This window comes from Geotrypetes seraphini, chromosome 3 (genome assembly GCF_902459505.1).
Source record: "Geotrypetes seraphini chromosome 3, aGeoSer1.1, whole genome shotgun sequence".
Lineage (NCBI taxonomy): Eukaryota > Metazoa > Chordata > Amphibia > Gymnophiona > Dermophiidae > Geotrypetes > Geotrypetes seraphini.
Window position 1 is genome coordinate 100,002,977 of NC_047086.1, and position 26,196 is coordinate 100,029,172.

General features: G+C 42.6%; 1 protein-coding gene across 1 annotated transcript in view; it reads right to left on the reverse strand.

The window, feature by feature from the left end:
• SMC6 (structural maintenance of chromosomes 6) overlaps positions 1 to 26,196 on the reverse strand; it is a 295,141-nt gene that overhangs the window by 36,983 nt on the left and 231,962 nt on the right. Inside the window, 3 exon segments of the mRNA XM_033937259.1 lie at positions 5,895 to 6,020; positions 21,648 to 21,793; positions 24,073 to 24,210. Of these exon segments, the coding sequence (XP_033793150.1) occupies positions 5,895 to 6,020; positions 21,648 to 21,793; positions 24,073 to 24,210 (410 nt within the window).

Here is a 26,196-nt window from a genome sequence, read left to right on the forward strand (position 1 = left end):
TTACAGAATATGTTGTTACCACTGGCTGCTTCTAATTTAGTGGTGGCTGGAGATTTTAATGCTGTAATGGATCCATTATTAGATAAAAAACCAAGTAAAAATATAAAATCTTTAGGTTTAGATAATTTGGCTCAATCATGTGATTTGAAGGATATATGGCGTATTCTTCATTTTAATGATCAGGAATTTTCATTTTGTTCACAGGTTCATAAATCATTTTCAAGAATAGATTATATTTTTGTTTCAACAAATAAAGTGCAACAGGTGATTAAAGCTTCCATAGATCCTATTATTATTTCAGATCATGCGGGAGTATGGATAGAATTACAATTAGATCAATTAGAGAATGGTAGACCTCTTTGGAGATTTGATAATGCATTGCTTGTGGATAACAAATTTTTGGAAAATTTTAAAACACAAATTAACGATTTCTTTCAACTAAATTTAGTGGAGGATACATCTATCGAGAATGTATGGGATGCATTCAAAGCAACTATGAGGGGTAATATTATATCATATTCAGCTTTTATTAGAAAACAGATTAAAAAACAATATATAGAATTAGAAAAAGAAATAAAAATATTAGAAGCTAAATTGGTAAATAAATGGGAATACGAAGTTTTGCAAGCTCTTTTGAAAGCAAAAGGTAAATATAATGAATTAACTTCAAAAATGATAAGAAGAGATTTGTTTTCCAAGCAGACAATGTATTATGGAAATTCTAATAAGGCGGGAAGATTATTGGCAAATTATCTTAAAGCAAAAAAAAGAAGAACTAATATAAATGGAATAAAAGATGATAATGGTATAATAACAAATCAAACAAATATAATTTTAAAACAATTTTTAAAATTTTATAAAGACCTGTATTCTTCCGAGCCTTATTTTGAGAGACAAAAAGATGGTAAAAAATTTTTAGATTTTATTAATGGACCTAAGATCCCTGATCATATAAAACGGAGTTTAGATGAACCTATATCATTAAAAGAATTAGAAACAGCATTGAGATCTCTTAGAGTTGGATCCGCTCCAGGTGGTGATGGATATACAGTAGAATTTTACAAAACATTTCAAAATGTCCTTTCCCCATATTTACTAAATTTATATCAGACACAACTTATAAAAGGTGATATTAAAGGTACTATGGCTGAATCAATAATAATTGTTTTACCTAAGCCAAATAAAGATCCTACTTTGGTTTCAAACTACAGGCCTATATCTTTGATAAATGTGGATAATAAACTTTTGGCGAAAATTTTGGCTTTGAGATTAGCCAAAGCTCTCCCATATATTATAGATATGCATCAAACGGGTTTCGTTGCTAAAAGACATTCCTCTAATAACTCTAGATTATTGTTTCATATGTTAAATTTATCAAAAAAAATGGATGAACCGGCTTTTACAGTTTCATTGGATGCTGAAAAAGCGTTTGATAGGGTAGAATGGAATTTTATGTATCAGGCTTTAGAATGGTTTGGTATAGGTTCTGGATTTATACAAATGGTAAAAACTTTGTATAGCTTCCCGATTGCAAGATTAAATATTAATAATATGATATCTGATGGTTTTCAATTGCAGAGGGGAGTTAGACAGGGTTGTCCTTTATCTCCTTTGTTATTTGATGTTGTATTGGAACCCTTATTGTTAGCAATACAACAAACGGGGGAGATACAGGGTATTCCATATTCAGATATGGCATATAAAATTTCTGCTTATGCTGACGATATTTTACTTTATTTGAGAAATCCAGAGTCTACCTTATCTTCTTTATTGGAATTAATTGATAAATTTGGCAAATTTTCAGGTTATAAAATTAATTGGAATAAATCTGAAATTATACCTTTAAATATTCATTGTGCAAAAGGATTATTTGACACTTTTCCATTTATATGGAAAGAAGAAGGATTTAAATATCTTGGCATTCAAGTTAAAAATACAATTGAAGATACTGTAAAAGAGAATGAAAAATATGTATTAAAAAAAGTTACGGAGTTATGTGAACAATGGAACCCATTACATATTTCTTGGTGGGGAAGAGTTCAAACTTTAAAATGATGATGTTACCTGTAGTTTGCTACCAAATGAGTATGATACCTATTTATTTTCAGGGGTCCTTTTATAAAAAGCTTAATAGCATTTTAACAAAATTTCTTTGGCTTGGTAAAACACCTAGAATAGCTTTAGTAACTTTGCAAAAATCAATTAAGGAGGGAGGGGTAAATTTTCCAAATTTCTATAGGTACCATCAAGCCTATATTCTACGTCAGGGTATGTATTGGATCCTCCCAGAACTTATGGATAATGCACCAGATTGGTTGTATTTGGAATGGCGCCTTATGTTTCCCCTAAATTTAGTTCATCTGCCAAGTATTAACATACCTAGAAGATACAGAGAAAATAAAATATTAATGGATACTTGGAAAACGTTGAGATTTATTAGTAAATTAACACCTATCCCAATAAACAAATCAACTAATCAATCTCTATGGATAAACTCCAAGATCAAAATTGGCGGAGCTCAAATCCTTTGGAAGAACTGGATTATTGCAGGCATTAGATCTCTAGATGATGTTATTTCAGAAGGTAAACTGCTGGATTTTCCACAATTGCAACATAGATTTGGTCTTAGTAAAACACAAAGTTTTAAATGGTTGCAATTGAAGCAGGCCATTCAGGTTGGGTTCCCTGAATGGAAAACATTGAATAATCAATATAGTTTAAAGTTCTTATGTTTTCAAGCAGACTTCCTAGGACATCAAGCCGCATTGTGGTATAAATTAATATCTGGATATTTGAATAAAAAACCAAAGAATGGTCTAAGAGATATTTGGAGCATTGAGATTGGACGTCAGATTAATGCATCTCAATGGCCACTAATTTGGTCTTGGAGAATGAGATGTACAGTGTCAGCATCTATGAGACAAACTTGGTTCTTTTTATTACATAGAGCTTTTTGGACCCCTACACGTTTGCAAAAATTAGACAGTTCTAAGTCCAATAAATGCTGGCACTGTAATCTGGAACCAGGGACATTAGATCACTTACTGTATCATTGTCCCTATATAAAAACTTTTTGGAATTCAATTTGGCCACAAATTAATAAATTAATGGAAAATCATGTATCAATATCATATGATACAATATTATTTGGAATGATGATGAGAAAAAAAAGTCAAATTTCACCAGAAAATAATAAGCTTTTATTAATTATGACAGGGGTTGCCATTCAGCATATAACCAATAATTGGAAGAATCATAACAATCTAAATTATACATTTTGGTGGAATACAATATGTCATATATTTAAAATGGAAAGAACAATAGCAATACAAAGAGGGACATATACAAAATTTATAAAAATATGGGGGCCATTGACAAAATATTGTAATGAATAAATAGCAGAATTTTTCTTCTTCTTTTCTTCTTTTAAATATCTTTTTTGTGACACACATAAAGGGGGGGTAATGAAAATAATTTATACATAATATGTTATAATATATTATACAACATACAATGTATGAATATAAGTAATAGAAGGGTAGGGAGAGGGAGAGGGAGAAAATTATACTTATAATTATACTTAGAATATAATGTATTAGATATAAAAGTGATATTGTATTAGATATAAAAGTGATATTGTATATTTATCAATTGTATTTTAATATATTGTACACTTTATGTAAAATTTGAAAATAAAAAATAATACAAAAAAAAAAATATGGCTTAAATGAAAAATATCAAAAAAGTTTTAAATTTCATGCTTACAATAGTTAGCTTGCCCCATGCTTGACTGTATATTTCCTTTGCACATATTAAGGTTAAAACTGATACACAAGGATGATACTCTAGTCTAAAAGGACTGTAGCATTTCTACAGATAAGTGAACTCTGGAGCAGATTCTATAAACGGCATCCTGATTTTAGGTAGGGGTAGGCATCCTACCACTGTCTAACCAGCCAATCGGGATGCATGTTTTTAGAAAAAACCTACCTGAGGCAGGTGGCCTAAACTGTAGGTGTTTTCACGGGTCTAGGGAGATGTGTAGGGACACCTAAGCTTGCTCAAGGCTGGGCATAGGTGTGATTTCACCTGGAAGTGGCCTTGGATGAGTTTAAGCAGCCCTAGAGCCGTGACAGATGTTAAGGAACTGCACCCCCCCCCAAGAAAAAAGTTGGCTGGCAAGAGGAATGCCCACTTCCTCCTGCCAGAACCCCCAAACTCTCAAGGAAACTTGGAAGACAGGAGGGATGCCTACTCCCCCCTGCCCCAGACAACCCCCCCCCCCCCGAAATAAGCCAGGTAGGATAGATGCCCATTCCCTCCTGCCCTGGAGCTGCCCCCTCCCCCTCCTCCCAAGGCAAGATGGGCAGAAGGGATGCTCATTCCCTCCTGCAGCCACCCCCTGAACTTGAAACTCCCCTCCCCAAACCCTCTGACAACAGCCACCCCACTCTGCAACTCTAACTCTACCCCAAATCCCCCCCCCCCACGTACCTTTCAGTTAAATGTCCAGCCGAAGAGATGCTCACAACCTCCGGCTGGCTGTACCGTGCTATTTTTGGGGGGTGTAAATTGAAGTTAAGCTGCACACCAAATGTTTCATGACCCTTGAAGAAGCCTGCATTATGGCAAAACGGGTCCCGTAGGGCGTTTAGCCATTTACAGCTACCGATTTTGGCCACAGTCAACTTTAAAAAAGATAAGTGCGGAACTTTTAGTTCCTTTTTGTATTTATTGCACATTAGCACTTTAATTGAATTGCTTTGCATAAACATTTTTTGCACTTATAAAATCTTGAGCTTGATGAAAGAAACCATATACTTGTACATTCTGTTTCAAATACTAATGTAATTGAACTGAACAGGTCTCTGAGAGCTCAGAAGTGCATTCATAGAAGGATCAGCACAACGATCATTCATTTCAGTTTGTTTCGTTAACATTTAGGACTTAGTCCATTGCAACCTATTGAGGCCTAAGGCTCCAGTTGGCCCAGGTGCCTAAGGCCCCTCCTATGAGGGGCCTTAGGCATCTGAGCCTTAGGCCTCTTCCCAGTGCATCCCAGAATGCACTGGGAAGGACACCATTTTGGAGTGGTGGGCTGGCCGGAGGGTGTGAGTATCCCTCCGGTTGGACATTCAACTGAAAGGTACGGGGGGGGGGGGGGGAGGGGAGCTTGAGCCTTGGTGGGGTACGGGGGGGTTCAAGTTTAGGGGGGGTGGCAGGAGGGAGAGGGCATCCCTCCTGCCCGGCTTACCTGGGGAGGGGTGCCTCTGGGGCAGGAGGGAGTGGACATCCCTCCTGCCTGGCTTACTTCATGGGTAGCAGTTCGGGAGTTCTGACGGGAGGGAGTGGGCATCCCTCCTGCCAGCCAAGTTAGTGTGTGGGTTTTGGGGATTCCAGCAGGAGGGCGTGGGCATCTCTCTTGCTGGTCAAGTTTGCAGAGGGGAGGGGGGATTGGGGTTTCCCTGCCACACCTGCTCAGCCGATTGCGGTAGGGGGATTCCCTTGTTGCAATCAGCTGATGGTAAGGGATCAGGTGTGATTCTCTAACTGGTGCCTGTGGCACGGGCACCAGTTAGATGGGGTTGGGCATTGGTCCCTTAGGGCAGATGCGATTCTGTATAGGACGCTAGTGTGATTCTCAGCTGCTTCTTAGGTGGTTGCAGAAACCGGCATCCTATACAGAATCAGGCCTTTAATTTAAAATCTGTTTTAGTAACATACTCGTAACCCCCCTCCCTCCCCCCCCACCACACACTTTTATAGAGGTTTCTACTGTGGCTTGGAGCACTAAATGCTCTGACACTCATAGAATTCTTCCACCGCAGATTAGTAAAAGAAGGCCATAATAAGAAAACAACGTTAAGTATTCAGAAGTAGTTATTGTCTCCTACCTTCTGAACTGCTGATATGTCTTGTATCTTTGGGTCATTATTTCATCCAGCAACTTAATGAACTTTTTGAGATTCTTTACTTTACTCTCTATATCCTGATAAGTTTCCTTTGCTTCATGATATTGCCTAATTGGTCAACAAGAACAATAAAATATAAACCAAAGAAAGAATAAGATATAGCACTCAAATGTTTTAGTTGGCAAATTACATCTTTTAATGATATTTGCATATGTTTGTGTGGAAGTGCATTTTTGAAAGGACATCCAAGTCAGAATATCCTAAACCGACATTCACCTCACAAGTATTTTTGAACAAGAACTTCATCAAGATTTCCTGTTCGAAAATATGTGAGATAGACCTTCATATACTGGAGATGTTCAGCATGAACATTCATTTTACAAATTATGAACAGGTCAAAACATGGCAGCATTCTTTGAAAATAGCCACACAAGATGTCCATGCAAAACAGAGGGGCAGCCTCTCCCCCCTTCTCCCCTGAAAGTAATACCGAAAGGAGATACAAGGCTCTATGATAGCTTCAGGTATTATGGCATTCTTAACAAAATTAAAAGCAAGTCTGAGGAATCGCTTAGTGGTTACTCCAGTTGATTATAAACCAGGGGACCCATACTAAAATCCCACTTTAACTCTTATTTTGCAATTGTGAGCACTCAAGAACAGCAATTAATGAATTTATTTTATCTCAATGCACTTTACTCCTCCTTACCCATGGACCCCTTTGTTACCATATTTTTGTCTGATCTGTCCTTGATATTTTAACTATGAATGCCTCCCCTTTTTTTTGCTCTTTCTTTTTAAAATTTAGCATTATAAATTGTCTAGGTAACCTTTGACAGACCGTATATCAAGTAAGAAAAACTTGGAATGTACCTGCTATATCTGAATGTACACCATTTTTATAGCCTTTAGGATTGCAGATGGCTTATATACTTGTTTTAGGTACAGATATTTTTATGTTTCTGGAAGGCTCACAATTAATTACATTTAAAAACCACCTAACTACGGGCTAGATTCACTAAGCAAACCGATCATTTACCGATTGGTTTGCAACCCCTTTGCGACCCGATTTCCTTCCGACCCAATTCGCTAACCTCTCCTCCGATCCGATTCCGATCCGTGCATGCAAATGAGGGGAAACGGCATTCAAAGTAGGCAGGGTCGCGATTCACTAAAAAAAAAAAGAGGGACACCGACTGGGCTGACCAATCCAAAAATAAGCGACTGCTGAGGACTCAGGTCCTTTCCAACTTCCCTGCTTCTCTCCTCAGTCCCGATCTGCTCTCTGCCCCATCTCCTGCTCTCGCCCTGAATCTCTCCTGCTGCCCCGACCCTCCTACCCTTCCCTGCAGTGCAAGCCCGTGGTTTTAACTCGCAGCCTTAAAGCGGGTTAAAACCATGGGCTTGCAAAGAAAAAAAATGGCAAAAAAAAATTTTATGCTCTGCCGAGCACAGAGGGGCAGCGCATGCACAGACCATTTACAGTCAAGGAAGATGGTCTGCGCATGCTCAAGGATCGCTCTCCAGCGATTTGTGCGGTCGGTGGGGGGGCGTGTTGACGATCACCTCCATTAGCATGCAGGCCTTTTGTGAATTTGTCGGCCTGCATGCAATCGGACACGGATCGGACATGGAAAGTAAGGTCAGTGAATCTAGCCCTAAAAGTGCTAAAATGGGATTAAACCTGGATCCCTTGGTTTATAGTCTACTGCACTACTTACTAGGTTACACTTCAGACTTGTTTCTTGCTTTGTTAAGAATGTTCTTAGTACCTGAAGCTATCAGAGCCTGGTATGCTCTGTTAGCTTCACTTTCAGGGGAGAGGGCTGCATCTGCTGAGGGATTAAGGAAGTGTAATGCCTTAATTCCTCCAATGGACAGCTGCTCAATCAGGACACCTTTTGAATCCAGGACATGGGGGAGGGGAGGGTTTTGGATTTCTATTAATAATATATATGAATAAGATAAGATATTATATTCATGTGGTATATTTTTTGTTATATATGGAAGTGGGAGGGGGTGGGGGTTATATCTTTTTGTTGTATGATATGGTAGATTTTCAAGTGATATTGTTTTCTAATTGTTTGATATTTACTGTACACTTGTTGTGAATTATAAAATGAATAAAGAATTAAAAAAAAAAAAAAAAAGAATCCAGGACATGTCTGAAACAGGTTTAAATAAGGACATTTTTGGAAATCCTTGTTGGACGTCCAGATTTCAGGTCCTCCCTAATCCCTGTCCAAAACAAGCCCACAACACTGCAGTATTGGATGTATCTTTTCTGCCTTTGCAAAATCAATACTCAGACATTTCAAGCACATGGATGTCCATATGCTTTGAAAATAAATACCACTGTGTAACAAGAAATTTCCAGAGTTTATATTAAAAAAAAAAATAAAAATCAGAAATAATGGGAGCAGAGGTAGAGTATAGCACTGAATTTTGCAGTCAAGGGTTAGGCAATATACATTTGTGAAACCTTTCCAGGTCACTTTGCTTTTCTCTTTAGATAACCTGGATAAATACTATAACTGAATCTGCTCTATTTAAAGCATATTTCACAGTCCACTCCAAGTGAACAACCTGTGTTATCATCCAGATTGTGCCTCTTTAAAAAGGCAACTCCACCATGAGGAAAAGACATAGTGTAAGACAAGACCTCCCATTTGTTGTTGTTTTTGGGGGTTTTTAGAAAGAGCTTATCAGTACTTAGAATTCTGTAGTTAGATCAACAAAATGAGGGTATTGTGCCTTCCTAATCCAACTAAATTACTATTCCTCCAGGCTTTTTTAAGATAATTAAGAAACTTGCCAACTTGGAGCTAGATGCACTAAAAAGGTTTGGTAATACTTTCGGGTCCACTGCGATCCAATTTTTGGCAAATTCCAAAAGAGCAATTGATGCACGAAGTTTACATGCAAATGATTTGCGCAGAGGTTCGCCGTAAACTCTGTCTCTTCCATCTGATGGATTGCTGTGAGAGCGAACATGTGCAGAGATGGCAGGTAAAGACTGAATAGCTGAGAAGCAGGGGAAGCCCCAAAGTAGCTTCCTGCCACTCAGCTGTTTGGGGCAGGAAACCTCTTTTTTTAATGAACACAGATGTTGTGCATGATACCCACACATAATATCTGTCCCCATTAAAAAAAAAAAAAATTCAACATATTACCAACAATAGCCATTCAACATATTACCAACAATTGGAAAAATTACAAGAATCTTAATTACGCACTCTGGTGGAATTCGTTATGCCATATTTTTAAGATGGAAAGAGCAATAGCGGTACAAAAAGGGATATATAATAACTTTGTAAAGATATGAGGGCCATTGGCAAAGTATTGTGATGAATAGACATCAATTCTTTTCTTTCTTAGCTCTATTTAGCACACTCAAGGGGGAGGGTGGATATGGGATGTAATTTAATAAGATATGTTATTATATGTTATATAATATAGTATACTCTATTTTAATTGAAAATGTGTTGAAGGGTGGGTGGGTGGGTTTGTTTTTTTACACACTATTAGATTTTATGTGTAGATATAATAGTGCTATATTGAAATTACTTGTATGATATATTTTTGTGCATTTGTTGTTTGATTTGAAAATGAAAAAAGATTTAAAAAAAAAGAAAGTTGTGCCAGCCCCCCTCCCAACCACAGCCGTTGTAACACCTGCCCCCCTGATAATGACAGCCGTCCCCACGAAGAGACAGGAAGGATGCCCACTCCCTCCTGCCTCAGCAACGAAAATGGCTGGAGGGATGCCTACTCTCTCCTGCCAGGCGAACTGCACCCTCCTCCACGGCTGTGAAAATGGCAGGAGGGATGCCCACTCTCTTCTGCCAACGAAGACCCTCCCCATGCACCTTTAACCCAACTGTGAGTGTTTCATCTATGCTGCAAGGTTTGGTTATACAGTTTGGAATTTTTTTATGCCAATGACTGATGTCATGACAGCTCTATGCAACCTGTTTCTGACTGTCACTTTATTCTGACGCATTTTTCCTCCACCTGCTACCATTGCAGATAGATTGCTGTTATTCACTCTCTCTGTGGTTTTAATACTTTTCAACAGTAAAGTTAGTACTTTTAGAGAGGGACCATGTCATTTGCTCCGTGGAACAACATTCTAAGTTTTACAGAAGAAAGATTGAATAGACTTCTATTGGAAGCTCCCATATATGAAGATCCAGTTGCACCATCAGATATTATATTTGATAAATGAACTGATTATATTCATCTTAAGAAAAGTATCATACAAAATGATTTACATTTTGCAACTATTTTACAGTATTGTCGCACAAAAAGGATCCCAAGGAACCCCGTTTGTTTCTTGATGATGTAGAGTTCCTTCATGATTGGTGTTCTATAGTGAACAAATGTTCTCTTGATTTGACGATTCTAATTATTGAAACATCCAAGAAATGTAATGAAAAATTAAGATTAAAAGCTGAAGATAAAATTCAGACTCTAAAACAAGAGGACGATAATTTTGATGTTGTTAATCAGGGTGTAAACAAGAAATTAGAAACATTAAGAAACAATACTAAGAAAAACAAAAAAGTCAAAATGCAATGAGATATAGAGGATTATAGAAGGGGTGACATTTATCCTTGGTCGAAACCGAGATTTCCCGTAAAAAAATAAAAATAATCAAAAAACATTCAGATCGAAATCCCAAGAAAATACAAGGCCAAACAATAATGCGAACGCGAATGTAGGTACTAATATTATGCAAACCCCTACAAATGTTAGGGGATGAAAATGTGTTAGAAGTGAATCTGGAGAGCTTTTTACTTCTCCATTATTAAGTCCCCCTGCTTGATTTAGTTACAAAGATTTTATGGCTTTCTTCCTCTGGTTCTGAAGGAGCTCCGTTGAAGATTGTATATGTTGGTGTTACAATTTTAATTCAAGGAAATTAAGAGTTTGGGAGTAATCTTAGATACATCCTTAAATTTTCATAGTTACATCTCTTCAGTTGTGAAAACTGTTTAAGGTCAGGATGGTTTTAAAAATATGCTGCAAACTTTAGATTAGTTATGAAGAGCTACGTTCTGCCACACTTAAATTATTGTAAATCTCTTCTGTGTGGCTTACCAAAGACATCACTTAGAGCAGTGTTCTTCAACCTTTTGACATCTATGGACCGGCAGAAATAAAATAATTATTTTGTGGACTGGCACCGGTCCGCGGACTGGCAGTTGAAAAACACTGGGCTAAATCGTGCCCATCTCCACCAAATCTCCGCCCCAGATCCCGCCCCCATAATAGTACTAATTGTAACACCATTTTTTCCAATAAATTTTTCATATATACACACATACAATATAATTGTACTAGTCTTTAAGCCCGTTACATTAACGGCTGCTAGAATAGATGTGTGTGTCTGTCTTTCTTTCTCTCTTTCTCCTTGGCCACTTTCTGTCTGTTTGTCTTTCTTTCTTTCTGTCTCTGCTCCCCCTTGTCCAGCAGTATGCCTTCTCCCTTCCTTTTACCTCCCCCGTATCCAGCAGCACCCTTTCCCTGCTTCCCCTGTCCAGCAGCAGCCCTTCGCCCTTTATTTTACATCTCCCCTGTCCAGAAGCACCCCTTCACTGCTCCTCCTGTCCAGTAGCAGCCCCCCTTCTGGTCCACCAGCACGACCTCTCCCTCTGTTACTTCCTCTGTCCATATCTCTCCCTCCCTCTTCTGTCCCCTCCCTGAATTTCTCTCCCTCTCCCCATCTTGCCTCCTCATGACTTCCTTCATGTCCACTCTGTAACACACCCCTGCTGGTATCTACTCCTCCCTCCCGAGTAACAATTGTAATAGAAACACCAAGTCCTATGCCAAATACCCCTCTACGTACTGCCTTCAATTATGTGCACAAAAGACTACATATATGCAAATGCAGTCAGGGACACAGGTTTAAGATACATACCAAACCAACGTCTCCCTTCTCCTTCCCGCCTGCCAAGTCCCTCTGCTTGGGAAAGTTCTCTCTGCCGCATTCCGCACCCCTCCTGATCCGACTTCCTTTTTCCGGCTTGACTGCTGCTGCCGAAGATAAATTTGAAGGTAGGACTGGGCGGGACACTGGACCGGGGTGGTGGATTGAAAGCCAGAGAGCCTCTCTCGATCCCCGCCTGCATGTAAGGGAGCCTGAGCTGGCAAGACCGCGAGAGAGGAGCCGCCGTGGCTTTGAATTTAAAAATAAACTTTGTCCGTGAAGTGGGTGGGGGCGGATGGGAGGCTCAACGGGGGTTCAGGTGCGGCGGGTAGGGGTGCGGCGTGGAGGGGGTGACGATGACGACGAATTGCCTTCCTTCCAGTGAGTGTGTGTGCGTGTGTGTGTGGGGGGGGAAACGCGAAGCACGCATGCGCACTCCTGCCAACCACAGAACTACAGATCAGGGAACACGCCGGTAAGAGTGCGCATGCGTGCTTAGCGTTTTATTATAGTAGATTAACAAAACATAATGGTTAACCACAAAATTAAAGTACACAAAGCACACAATTAGGGAAGATGTAACATCACTAAATAAAAAAAAATAAAAGCATTTCCCCTACCTTTATTGTCTCTCTCCCTCTAGGTGCCTTGCCTTCTGGCCTGCACCCTGGTGTTAGCTTCAGGCTGGTCCACGGTGCGATCAATGCAGGGTCTTCAGGCCGGCTCCCTGAGTGCTGCATTGCACAAAGCTGTGGGAAGCGGCTCCTCACACGCGTCCCACGCCTCATCTGGAAGCCTTCCCTCTGATGTTGCGATGTCAGAGAGAAGGCTTCTGGGCCACTTGAAGGCCGCAGGTAGGAGCCTTTACCCACGGCTTTGTGCACTGCAGCACTCAGGGAGCTGGCCCAAAGACGCCGCATTGATCGTACCAAGGACCGGCAGCTACAGAACAATCTCTTGGGCCCGATGGAGGTGTCGGCCCTGTGGACCGGCAGAAAATTTCTGCGGACCAGCACTGGTCAACGGACTGGCAGTTGAAGAACACTGACTTAGAGCACTTGAAGTAGTTCAGAATACTGCAGCTAAAATGATAGCAAGATTACCTCGCTAGCTGAACTTCACTGGTTCCCAATCACTTGGAGAATACAATTCAAGATATTAACGTTGGTATTTAAATCTATATGTGGCTTATTGCTTAAGGTGATCACTTCTTTTTTGCAGTTACATGCTCCTACTCGTTCCCTAAGATCACAAGGCAGAGACTATTTGGTTATTCCTTCAATCCACTTTGTGACCAAAATTAAGAATTGTGCTCGCATGTTTCAAGTAGCAGGACCAACGTTGTAGAACTCAGTCCCAGATTGTATTCATTTGATCACTGACTTTTTGGCCTATCAAAAAAAAAGTTTGAAATCCCACTTTTTTTAACTGGCATTTTCAGATTTGGGTATATTTTTAGTTTTGTTATTATTTAATTTATTTATTTGTAGATATTTTTGAATTGTATATTGTATGGTGATGTTTTATTTTGATCTGTCTAAGTCTGTCTATTTTTATTATGCATGTAATGGTGTTATCCAGATAGAGGTTTTATATGCGGGCTACAAATGTTTTAAATAAATAAATAATATTATGCAAACCCCTACAGATGTTAGGGGACGAAAAGGCATTAGAAGTGAATCTGGGGGTCACGTGATGCGCACGAAGTGAACGGACGTGCGTTGCTGGGCTCCGCGAACCGACCACCTAAAAACCTGCTCAATATCGATACCTGGCAGCTGCGGGGGGTTTCGCTGGACCGGCAGGCACGGAGCGTCGGGACCGGGAGGTTCGGCGACGTGTTTTTCCGTGCGGGAGAAGCCCCGGTATGCCCATTAAAGCGGCAAAAACCCCGAAGAGCAAAATCAGCATGCTGGAGCCCAAAATGGCGTCGGCTCCCGCCTCGCCGCCGCTGGAGCTGGGCGACTGGGCCATCGAGATCTCTCGCCTGGTGACCACTGCTCTAGAAGACCGCCTAAATAAGCTACAATCGGCGGTGGATGGCATCAATGAAAAATTTGAGACCCAGGCTCAGCGGCTCACAGAGGTGGAGAACCGTGTTTCTGCTCAGGAGGATGAGGCCCTCCAGACACAGAGGCGGGTGGATAGCCTGCAATCACAGGTGGCTGCCCTCACGGAAAAACTTGAGGACACGGAGAACCGCCAGAGAAGAAATAACCTGAGGGTTGTGGGGCTTCCGGAGTTGCAGGGCGCGGATGCGCTGTATCAGTTTTTCCATACATGGCTGCCAGAACATCTTGGCTTGGAGACCTCGGCCATGTCTTTTGTGTGTGAAAGAGCACACAGGCTGGGAACCACTTCAGGGGCTAACTCGAGGCCTAGAGCGGCTATTGCCCGGTATGTAAACTGGAAGGAGAAGGAACAAATCTTGAAGGCGTATCGTCTGGCTGGTGGTCTGCAGTATGAGGGACAGCGGTTGCTCCTCTTTAATGACTATTCTGCGGGTGTGTCCTCTCGGCGGAGGGAAATGGCGCCCATTTGTACCACCCTGCATCGCAGGGGGGTACGCTTTGCTCTGGTATACCCTGCAAGCTTGCGGATCTGGAGAGAAGGCAAGGTGCATACTCTGCTGACCAAGGGGGAGGCGCAGCGCTTCTTGGATACCATCAACGCCGCTGATCCTTCTGGAGAGGGCGGAGGAGTCCCGGGCAGCTGAGATCTGACGGGGTGGCCCGTTCGGAGTAGACGAGAATCCCCTGTTGGTCCCGGTGGTTCTCTTCTGGGACTGAATGATCTTTTGATTTGATGACGTTTGGTTCTGTTCTGTCCTGTGTATCTTTGACCTGGACCTTCCTGGAGATTGCGAGAGGACTTTTGGTGGCTCCGCAGGGGAGGACGCGGCTGGCCCCTGCCTTCACCGTGGCAGGTGCGGCTGGTGTGTATGGCCACCCTGTTGGGGACCTGGATGCCTTGTCTCCGGCCGGAGACTGTTTCTGTCAGGAGCTGGTGATTATGTTCTTGCTTTATGTTACCATGGTATATTGCTCTAAAAGCTGTCACATCTAGCTGGTACTGGTTCGTGGGCTGCCCAGCTCACTGACCCCTATTCTTAGATTTCCCTTATGGGAGTTTGTTTTCCTGTACTGGTTTTGTTGGGTCTGTGGGGAATTTGGGGAGAGTCCTGGGGGCATATTCTCTGGGATTGGGGAGGGGGGAGGGGGTGTGTGCTTGTTGGGACGTTTGGTAGTGGTTTGTGGGATGTCTGGAAGGCTGAATGGCAGTGTGGTTCGGGGCGGGTTGGGGGAGTGTGTGTAGGATTGACACCTTTCTATACTATCTTGGGGCCCGCGGCTTCCGGACGGGGCCGGAGGCACGTGGGGGCGGCTGTTTTCATGCCCTGCCGGCAGCGAGGGAAGGGTCTTAGCTGGGAGGGCCCTCTCCTCTTGATACTACTTTTAGTATTTCCTGTCTTGTTCTTTAGGTTTCTCTTTGATAATGGTTAACCTCCGCATTTCCACATATAATGTAGATGGTATCCATTCTCCCGTAAAGAGAAAAAAGTTGCTGAATTGGTTCAAGAAAAATCACATAGATATTGCTTACCTTCAGGAGACTCACCTATCGGGGGCTGAGCATGCCAAGTTGCGTCGGGAGTGGGTGGGGGAGGTATGCTCCTCTTCTTTTAACTCCAGACAGCAGGGGGTCGCGATTTTGTTTCACAAACAATTACCTATACATATCCATAAAACTCTGCAGGATAAGGAGGGGCGATATGTGATAGTTTTGGGGGAATTGTGGGGTAAGAAATGGATGTTTTGTAATCTCTATGCCCCCAATGTGTATAGTCACCGATTCTTTTCTGGGCTTTTGGCCCAGATAGCTCAGTATTCAGATTATCAACTTCTGGTGGGAGGGGACTTTAATATCACGGCTGATCCCTCCATGGACTGCAGACCGGCGAGGGTGTGTCCGGGGGACCATGGAGCCAAGGGGGTAAATTTTTTGATGGACCAGTTGCATTTGATGGATCTGTGGCGGACTTTGCATCCTACTGAGCATACCTACACTTTTTACTCGCACCCTCATGATGTTTATGCTCGTCTGGACTACTTTCTGGCGTCGCCCTCGCTGCTCCCGCAGGTAGACCATGTCTCTATTGAGGAGGTTCCCTTATCGGATCACTCCCCGCTAATATTGTCGGTCAGGCTTACGAATGATACTCCGCGCAGGGGGTGGCGGTTCCCAAGCCATCTGTATAAGGATCTGGAGTTTCATAGATATCTCCGGGAACAATGGCAGGAGTATTGTCACCATAACGCTTCCCAGGATGTTGATCCGGTGACATTTTGGGAGGCATCTAAGGTTGTACTCCGGGGATATATTATTGCTTATGTATCTAGGGCACGGCGGCGCCAGGAGGCTGATCTTTTACGGCTTTCTGGAGAACTGCAGGCTTTGAGACGGCGTCATGTCGCTTCGCTTTCTGTGGAGGACAAAAGCCGGCTGGGGGAGGTCCGATCACAGTTGGAGGTCCTTCTGACACAGCGGGCCAATAGGGATATCTATTTCCAACGCTATCGATTGCATAGATGGGGGGGAAAGGCCGGACGGCTCCTGGCCAATTTGGTGCGTCCTTCTCGCAAACAACAGGTCATCCTGTCTATTAAAGATGGTGCGGGTCGCCTTTATACCGGGGCGGATGACATTCAGTCTCAGTTTGTGCAATTCTATGAGACTCTATATTCTCACCGCGAATCTTCCGAACCTGACCGTACGGAATTTTTCCGGGATCTGGTTTTGCCCCAGGTGCCTGCTGCCCAGCTTGACCTTCTGAATGCTCCGGTCACGGCGGCGGAGATCCAGCTGGGTATCAAAGCATTGAAACTCACGAAAGCGCCAGGCCCGGATGGGTTTGGGCCCGAATACTATAAGATCATGGCTGATTTGGTTCCTTCAGCTTTGGGGGATGCGTTTAATGAGTTGCATGCAGGAAAGGGTCTAGGACCGCGCAATATGGCCCATGTGGTCTTGTTACCCAAACCAGGGAAGGATCTTGCCCAAGTGGGGTCATACCGCCCGATCTCGCTGCTTAATCAAGACGTAAAGCTGTTGGCGGCGATACTGGCCCGCCGCCTGAATGCTGTCCTCCCTCTGTTGATTCATGAAGACCAGGTGGGCTTCGTTCCGGGCCGGTACGCCTCCATGAACCTGTTTCGGGCGTTAATGGCCTTGCATTCGAGAAGAGGGACGGGGAGTAAATCGGCTATCGTGGGGTTAGACATGGAAAAGGCCTTTGACAGCATTTCATGGCATTTTTTATTCTGGGTTATGCAGCAATATGGCCTGGTTGGGCGTTTTCCTGAATGGATTCGTAGTTTGTACCTTCGTCCGCAGGCGCGATTGCTAGTGAACGGGGGTCTTACTGCTCCTTTTCCGTTGGGCAGGGGTACTCGGCAGGGCTGTCCTCTTTCTCCCCTTCTCTTCTCTTCGTGTTAGCCCTTGAACCCTTGGCGGTAAAACTGCGCACAGATCCTTCCATTCGGGGAATTCGGATTGGAGATAGGGAAAGTAGGATTAACCTTTTCGCGGATGACATCCTCCTCTATCTCGATAATCCCATAGATGATCTGGAGAAAGCTCTTGGGGTGGTTCGCACTTTTGGAAATTTTTCTGGGCTGAGGGTTAATTGTGCCAAGTCTGAGCTGTTGCCTTTGGACTCTACTCACAAGGAGCCCTGGCACTCCGCTCTTTCTATACCGCCAGTAGATGGGCCGTTGCGTTACCTAGGTGTGTATCTGACGCCCGATTTATCCCTCCTGTACCAGCAAAACATTCGTCGCCCCCTCGAGCAAATCGCGGCTCAGTGTGATCGCTGGAGGGAGTTGCCGTTGGGATTGTGGGGGAGAGTAGCTCTCACAAAAATGGTTCTCCTGCCAAAGATCTTGTATCCCATTCAGACTATCCCCGTGTGGCTCGCCGCCCGGGATGTACGGGCTTTTCGGTCTACCATTTCTTCTTTTATTTGGAGACGCAAAAGGGCACGCATTAGCTATACTAAATTGATGATGGACAGATCTCAGGGGGGCCTGAACCTTCCGGATGTCAGACATTATAACGTAGCGGCTTTGCTTCGCTTCATTCATGAGGGCTGGACTGGACAGTACAAATATGCTTCTGGGGATTGGCTATCCTCCTGGTGTGCGCCGCATTCTTTCCTAGCCCTTCTCCATGTGGCGCCTTCCGCGGTTCCCGGGGGTTCCTCGACCATGAATTTTCTCCGGCCACTTAGGATGGCGTGGCGGTGGTGGAGGCGCCATCAACAGAAAACGCCTGCTGCATCGGTACTCTTGCCTCTGTGTGGTAACCTTGCTTTTGTTCCGGGGATGGGACCTTCTCGACTTCGGGTGTGGGAGCAGCGGGGGTGTAGGACCTTGAGGGATGTGTGGGAGGGGGGTAGTGGGGATGCATTCCCTTCCTTTGCCCAGATTCAGCGGCGCTGGGATGTGCCCGGGAATCATTTCTGGGTGTATCTTCAGATCCGCCACTACTATACTACACTGGCTCGGAAATGGGGGGATGCTTGGCTCTGTGGTCCTCTGGATGCACTCTTCTTCTTGCTTCCTGCAGCCCAGAATAAACTCTCTACTTGGGGACGTATGCTACGAGCGAATCTGTCTGAAGAGGCCCTTGATGGAGTGGCCTCTGTGTGGAGGAGGGAGCTGGGGTTTCGGGGAGATCGGAGCGAGTTTCTTGCTCTGTTTGGACATCTCAGACTGTTGGGGGGCTCGTCCGATCTTCAGGAAATGCAGTTTAAGATAATGCACAGGGCATATATTTCTAGGCACCGCGGGGCTCTTATGGGCCTCTGGGAGGGGGCTGTATGTACCAGGTGCAATCGCTCGGCTGGAACCTTGGTTCATCATTTTTTAGAGTGCTCATCCACTGATCTGTGGTCGAGGGTACTTCCTTTTTTGGAGCAAATTGTGCACCGTCCCATTCCACGTGACTATGGCATGCTTTTATTGGGAGATCAGAGAGTACTGGAGGAGGCTGGTTTTTCGTTTCCTCAGCGGAAATTCCTTTATATAGCCATCCTCTTGGTGAAAAAAATCCTTTTGCAGTATTGGGTGTCTGACCAGGTGGCTTCCTTTACTCATTGGCTACATCGGCTTGCTCTGGTAGCCCACTTTGAAATTCATCGTTCTTCCAAGGGGGGGGGGATTGATCTTCGATGCTATGTGGGGTTCTGGAAGGCGGCCTTGATGCTCTGTCCTGGGGAATCGGTGGCACAGCTGGATATCCATTCTTAAGGCCACTGTTCCTTCTGTCTCTCCTCTCTTTTCTTTTTTCTCTTTTCCTCCTCGTTCTTTTTATTTCCTCTCTTCCCTCTTGTTTGGGGCTTTGGTGTAGTTCGCCTTGAAAGGTGTGTGCTGGTGCGAGTGGGAGGGGTGTCTGTGGTGTGGTTGTTGTGGATAGTATGGTACGTCTGGTGTTAGTGCATATGTGGTATGATTGGGGGGGTTGTTTTTGTTTTTCTCTTTTCATATAACAAAACTTTTCGCAGATGGCGACTGGAGGGTGCAGAGCTTGTCCGGCTCGACTTTCTTTTCTGTGATTGCCTGCTCGATTTACAGTTTGAATTATATTTTCTCTATTTGGACTTAGTGCCCTAGTACTGTTGGATTTCTGTACTTTCTGTGTTGCATCTGTTAATAAACATTATTTCAAAAAAAAAAAAAGAAGTGAATCTGGAGAGCTTTTTACTTCTCCATTATAAAGTCCCCCAGCTTTACCAGCTGCAGGGAATAATGAGACATCAGTGGATTTTTTAAGAGATACTATGGCTAGAGAATCAGAAAATGATCAAAAATTCAAATTACAGTTGACAACTTCCATATACAAAACAAGACACATCACAACAGTTCAGAATAAGAAAATTTTACCCTACCAGAGGAAGAGGCAGATGATGAGGAACTACGAAGGGGTATACGTCCCATTGGAAATAAAAGAAAAAAATGACAAATGGAATTCAGATTTTTAATCTCTCTAAAGCGTTTTGGTTTTTTTTTTAACATAAGGAGTTTTTGATGTGAATAAATAAAGATTCTGTAGAACATAGAGGTTGCCGTCACTGTTTTTTCCATTCCTTCCCATGTGAAAAGGTTTTTTTTCTCCTGTGTTTGTCACTACATCATAAGGCATATGGTGACAGATATAAAGATCTCAATATATATATGTTGGAGGAAATGCGGGAGAGGGGGGAGATATGGTAAAGATGTTTAAATACCTATGTGACATAAGTACACCTGAGGCAAGTCTCTTTCAATTGAAAGGAAACTCTAGAGTGAGAGAACATGGGATGAAGTTAAGAGGTGATAGGCTCAGGAGTAATCTAAGGAAATATTTTTTTTACCGAAAGTGTAGTAGCTACGTGGGATAGTCTCCCAGTAGAGGTGGTGGAGATAACGACTGTGTGTGAACTCAAGAAAGCATGGGATAGGACATGGGATCTCTTAGGGAAAGAAGGGGACGGACCATTTGGCAATTATCTGCTGTCACGTTTCTATGAGGAACTTTGTCATAAGCTTTCTGAAAAGCTAGATATACTTCATCAACTGACCCACCTTTATCCACATGTTTATTCACAGTTTCAAAGAAGTCGAGCCAATTGGTGAGGCAAGACCTCCCTTGGCTGATCCTATGCTGACTCTGTCTTTTTAAATCATGTTTACGTGTTCAACAATTTTATTTTTTATAATTGTTTCCATTATTTTGCCCATCACTGAAGTCAGACATGGAACCCAGGACTTGAAGACAGTCCCATGCTGACAGAGCTAGCTTGTCCAGGAGACATAAAATCTGAGAGCAAGACTTCCAGGTACTCCAGGGACTGAGTGAGCATCAAATGGCTCTTTTGGTAATTCACAATCCACCCCAGACCTTCCAGGATTTGGATCATCTGATCCACTATGCACCGACCCTCGGACAATGAGAAGAGGCATGGCCAGTAGGAAAAAGGAGGTATTGATGCCCCTGTATAAGACTCTGGTAAGACCTCATTTAGAATACTATGTACAATTCTGGAGAAAGTACCTAAAAAAGATATAAAAAGGATGGAGTCTTTCCAGAAGACTGCTACTAAAATGGTGTGTGGTCTTCATCATAAGGCATATGGGGACAGACTTAAAGATCTCAAAATGTATACTTTGGAGGAAAGGCAGGAGAGGGGAGATATGATAAATACGTTTAAACGCCTATGTAGTGTAAATGCGCATGAGTAGAGTCTCATTTGAAAGAAAGCTCTGGAACAAGAGAGCATAGGATGAAGTTAAGAAGCAATAGGCCCAGGGGTAATCTAAGGAAATACATTTCTACATAAAGGGTGGTAAATGAATGGAACAGTCTCCCGGAAGAGGTGGTGGAGACAGAGATTGTGTCTTAATTCATGAAAGCGTGGGATAGGCACGCGAGATCTCTTAGAATGAGGAAGAGATAATGGTTACTGTGGATGGGCAGACTGGATAGGCCATTTGGCCTTTATCTGCCATCATATTTCTATTTATACACTGCTTATAACCTGTGTAGGGTTAGTAAGAAACAGGATAAACATAAAATAAATTTAAACAAGTTATTTTGCTTAGTACAGAAAAGAGGGAAAGTTGTGCTAAAAGACAGGAAATACTAAAATCTGAAATGTGAAATTAGCTTTCTAAAATTTGGAGTATAAATTAATATTTGCAAATTAATATAAACCAAACTACAATGAGATCATTCAGTATAATCATCATTTATAATATTACCTTATAATTTCTTCACGGTTTCCATGACGATCCTGTTCTGAATTAATTTTTTCCCGTAATCTATTAATTTCTGTGTCAAGACTCCTAGCAGTTCTCTTGACTTCTATTCGTTCTGGATAGATTTGCCTGGCCTTTCCAATTTTTTCCTGAATAAAATGTCAAAGAGTTATTTCAAAATCTACAGCAGGTTTATTTCAGACATTTGACACAAGTGAATGCTTACTTTCAGAACTTATGCAATTATTCCTAATCAATTAAGGAAGATGGGGGTTGGGGATGGGAGTTTGGATCTAGCAAATCCCTCCTGCTCCTCTGCACTTCCAGATCTATCAAAATCATAGCTGAAATGTGCTTCCTTTCGCAATTGCTGGGGAAACTTTTACCAGGTTTACTTTGGTCAGTGCTAAAGTTCTCAGTTGGGGTCAATATACTACTATTCCTTACAGAACATAGGACATAAAAATCAACCACTATCACCTCTGCAAGCAACTGACTGCTTCCATTCTTGGGGGGTGAATGCTACCTGTAAAGTACCCTTTACTCTGTGAGACTTGAGAATGGAATATATGAGCCCCAAATAAATTCCAGCTCTTTCCACTGAAGTAGCCCTAAAAAACTCTCTACTACTACTGCTATTAATATTTCTTTAGCGCTACCAGACGTACGCAGTGCTGTATAGAGTCACAAAGAAGACAGTCCCTCCTCAAAAGACCTTACAATCTAAACTCTATTTCTCAGTATGGCACATTTACATTTTTTATAACATAAAACTAAAATCTGAATTTTTTAAGAAAAATATTCTACAAGACAGCAGGAGATGACCTCCCGCACTACTGCTCTTGGATCCATCTCATAGACTTAAAAAACTGCAAACGAAGTACATTGACAAATTTGTGTAAAAGCAGACTAAATAATGGAAAACAACAACAAAAATAAGTAATACAGAGCCACCGAGGCCAGAAATTCCCTGCAAACAGTGGCACCTCGGTGTCAGAGATATTCAATGTTGCAACAAAAAAGGAAGTGATTTCTCAAAATGTTGGCTGACAGGGCAGATATGAACGGGCCATAAATGAATAGAGAAAAAGAATTATTTGGCAGGTGCTGAAAATGTATAACTTAAAAAGTGTTAAGTTTAAAGAAATGCAGAGGCTATGTTCAACTTGCCTACTAAGGACAGACTAGTTGTGGCCTGACAAATTTAACAGCTGAGTACTTGTAAGACTCTGTAGTCATACTCAAAGCAAAGCTAGTAAGTTTTCTTTAGTCCATGTGTTACAAAATTCTAAGCCTATACCCCTGATATGTTTAAAACATACGTTGCAGCTATTCTACATGTTTCATATAACCAGAAAGAGCATAAATGCTGTCTCCACTATACAAGGCTCATTCAGTACAGAATATATTGTTAGTCTTCCTACATGCTGGATAGAATATAGGAATCATGAACTGATAATTCAAAGCAATTTATATAAGTGGGCAGGAGAGGCTCTTGCCCGTTTAAATTACTCAGGATCACCAAATCACTGAAATTCAGTGGCACTTAACCAGGCAGTGCCACTAAATATTGGCTCTGACAGGCCTAGTGGTTAGGACTGCAGCCTTAGCACCCAGATGTTGCAGGTTCAAGGACAATGCTGCTTCTTGTGACCCTGGGCAAGTCACTAACACTCCATTGCCCCAGGTACATTAGTCAGATTGTGAGCCCACTGGGACAGATAGGGAGAAATATTTGAGTATCTGAGGTTAACCACTTAGGCTATATGTGGTCTATAAATACTTTAATAAATACATATTGGCTGGGATCCACATAATAAAAATCTGATCCCCATTATCAGGAAACTCCAAGCCCCCTCTCCCGACCACGCAACCTCACCCCCAGCCCAGAAGTACAAGTAAAGTTTGCGTCAGCCATGTTGGAAAGGTATCCACTAGGGCCAGGAATGAGTGGGCTTTGCTCCTTTCCATTAGGTATTACATGGACCATCAGGTATTACAAATAGGCCTGGGGGATCCTATTCTGAATGTTTTGGGAAGTGGGGGTTGCATGGTTGTGGGAAGGGGGCTTGATATAACATGACAGGAGAAGGAAGATCAGGACTAGAGAGGGCAATCGGAGGGAATCTCTAGATTTTTTTTTAATGTTATGCAGGCCCCAGTGGAATATCAGCCAGTACTGGTGAAGTTAGCCCCGGATATTCAGTGTTGGTGTAGGTACATGGCCCAGCAATGAATATCCAGAGCTAATTTAGCCAGACATGGTCAACATTAAAAAAACCCAAACAAAAACTGGCATGCTGTCAGTTGAATATTGATATGCAAGAATAATCATTTATCAGACCCTAGCTGTGGAGTAAAATTAACCACATAGGTGGGCTACCAGAACAGTTGAGATAACGTTTATGTCATTTACTATGTTTAATACCTCCACCTCCCTTTCCTTAGTAGTTAATTCCTCCTTTTTTGTTTTTATTTTCTCCAAGTGCTCCCTCTGCTTCTCTTCATAATGATTTTTATGGCGTTTACAGTTGTCAAAGTCCCTGTCCAATTTGTTCAGCTCATCCTGTAAGGAATAAAGCAAAACAAAAAAGGAGTTTACAGTGTAGAAACAAATCACAATATATTATAAACTAAAAAAAAGAAGACATGACTTGTACAAAAAGTTATTAATTAGCTTTTTATTTACAGTATTTCACAGTAACAATCCCCAGCAATACTACAAAAACTAACCAAGGGGTAGGGGGAAAAAAGGCAATTAAAAGAAACAGAGTAGCAGCGTTAGCATCACCAGCCACTGAGGGATTTGTGCTTTAGTACTTCTTTGTGTTAGCTTCACAATGGATAAATTAATTTGGAATATATATCCCACCTAATCTTCCAAAAAAGTTAAAGATGGGACTACGGGCAGTCCCTGGGTTAAGAACTGGTTCCGTTTTTTAAACCATTCTTAAGTTGAATTTGTATGCAACTCGGAACCTAGTATTATTCCCACCTTCTCCTCCTCCTTGTGGCCCCTCTTGCATTCCTTTCCATCCATCCCATTGTTCCCTCTCCACCACCACATCCATAATTACCCCTTCTCATCTCTCTCTTCCCCATGCATCTCGACCTCACTCCTCTCCCGTCACCATGTCTCCCTATGCCCAACAATTCTCCTCTTTCTTCATCTCATCTCTCTTTCTCTCTCACTCAGACACCCAAGTCTCCCTTTCTATTCCCTCCCCACTTCAGCATCTCTTTCCCTCACTCCCTCCATTCTTCCATCCTCCCTTCAGCGGGTGTTTACCTTCTTCTGACTAGCTCCTGCCTTCTTCCAGCTGCAGTTGTTTCTCTGCACAAAGCCACAGGCAGTGGCTCCTGTGCACGTCCCGTGGCTGAGCCTGAAACCTTCCCTCTGACATTGGAGGGAGGCATGTACTTAGGGCACAAAATGGAGGAAGGGAGGTAGAGAGAGAGGCGTGTTGGAATGCAGGAGGGAAGGAGAGGGGCATGTTGAAACTCAGGAGGGAAAGGACACTGAAGGTAGGACAGGACCCCCGTTCTTAAGTACGAGTCTGACGTAAGTCAGATGTTCGTAAAACGAGGAATGCCTGTATATGAAAAAACAACATATATCATAAGATATAGCATAGTTACTTACCTGTAGCAGGTGTTCTGAGGACAACAGGTCAAGTACAGTATTCTCACAACTGATTGATATCATCCATAGCCCAGTGCGGATGCTACCCAGTGTACTGTTCCTTTAAGAAACCTTTGGCAGTATGTCACTGTGCATTCATGAGTGCCTTCCCACCTTTGTGAGCATAAGACAAGCAGTATAATAACATAGCTGGAAAAGACAACTCCAAGGAAGGGTATCTGAGAATATTAGGCCTGCTGTACTTTAAGAACACCTGCTAAAGGTAAATAATTATTATTTTTCCAAGGACAAGCAGCACACAATATTCTCACACCTGGTAATCCCTACTTATCAGGTTTACTGAAAGCAATGATGCCAAGACAATAGGAACTTGCAATGGCAAGGCCTAAAAAAACCCCAATCAACCTAAAACAATATACAGACTGGTTGTGAACGTGCAGTCTGAAACAGAAGGAATGGGCCTAGGAGAGTGGTGTTGGATTCTATACATAGTAACATAGTAGATGACGGCAGATAAAGACCCGAATGGTCCATCCAGTCTGCCCAACCTGATTCAATTTAAATTTTTTCTTCTTATCTATTTCTGGGCAAGAATTCACCATTTTCTTCTCCACCACCTCTCTCGGGAGCGCATTCCAGGCATCCACCACCCTCTCCGTAAAGTAGAATCTACTACCCCTCAACCTCAAATTATGTCCTCTGGTTTTACCATTTTCCTTTCTCTGGAAAAGATTTTGTTCTATGTTAATACCCTTCAAGTATTTGAACGTCTGAATCATATCTCTCCTGTCTCTCCTTTCCTCTAGGGTATACATATTCAGGGCTTCCAGTCTCTCCTCATACATCTTCTGGCACAAGTCTCCTATCATTTTCGTCGCACTACTCTGGACCACCTCAAGTCTTCTAATG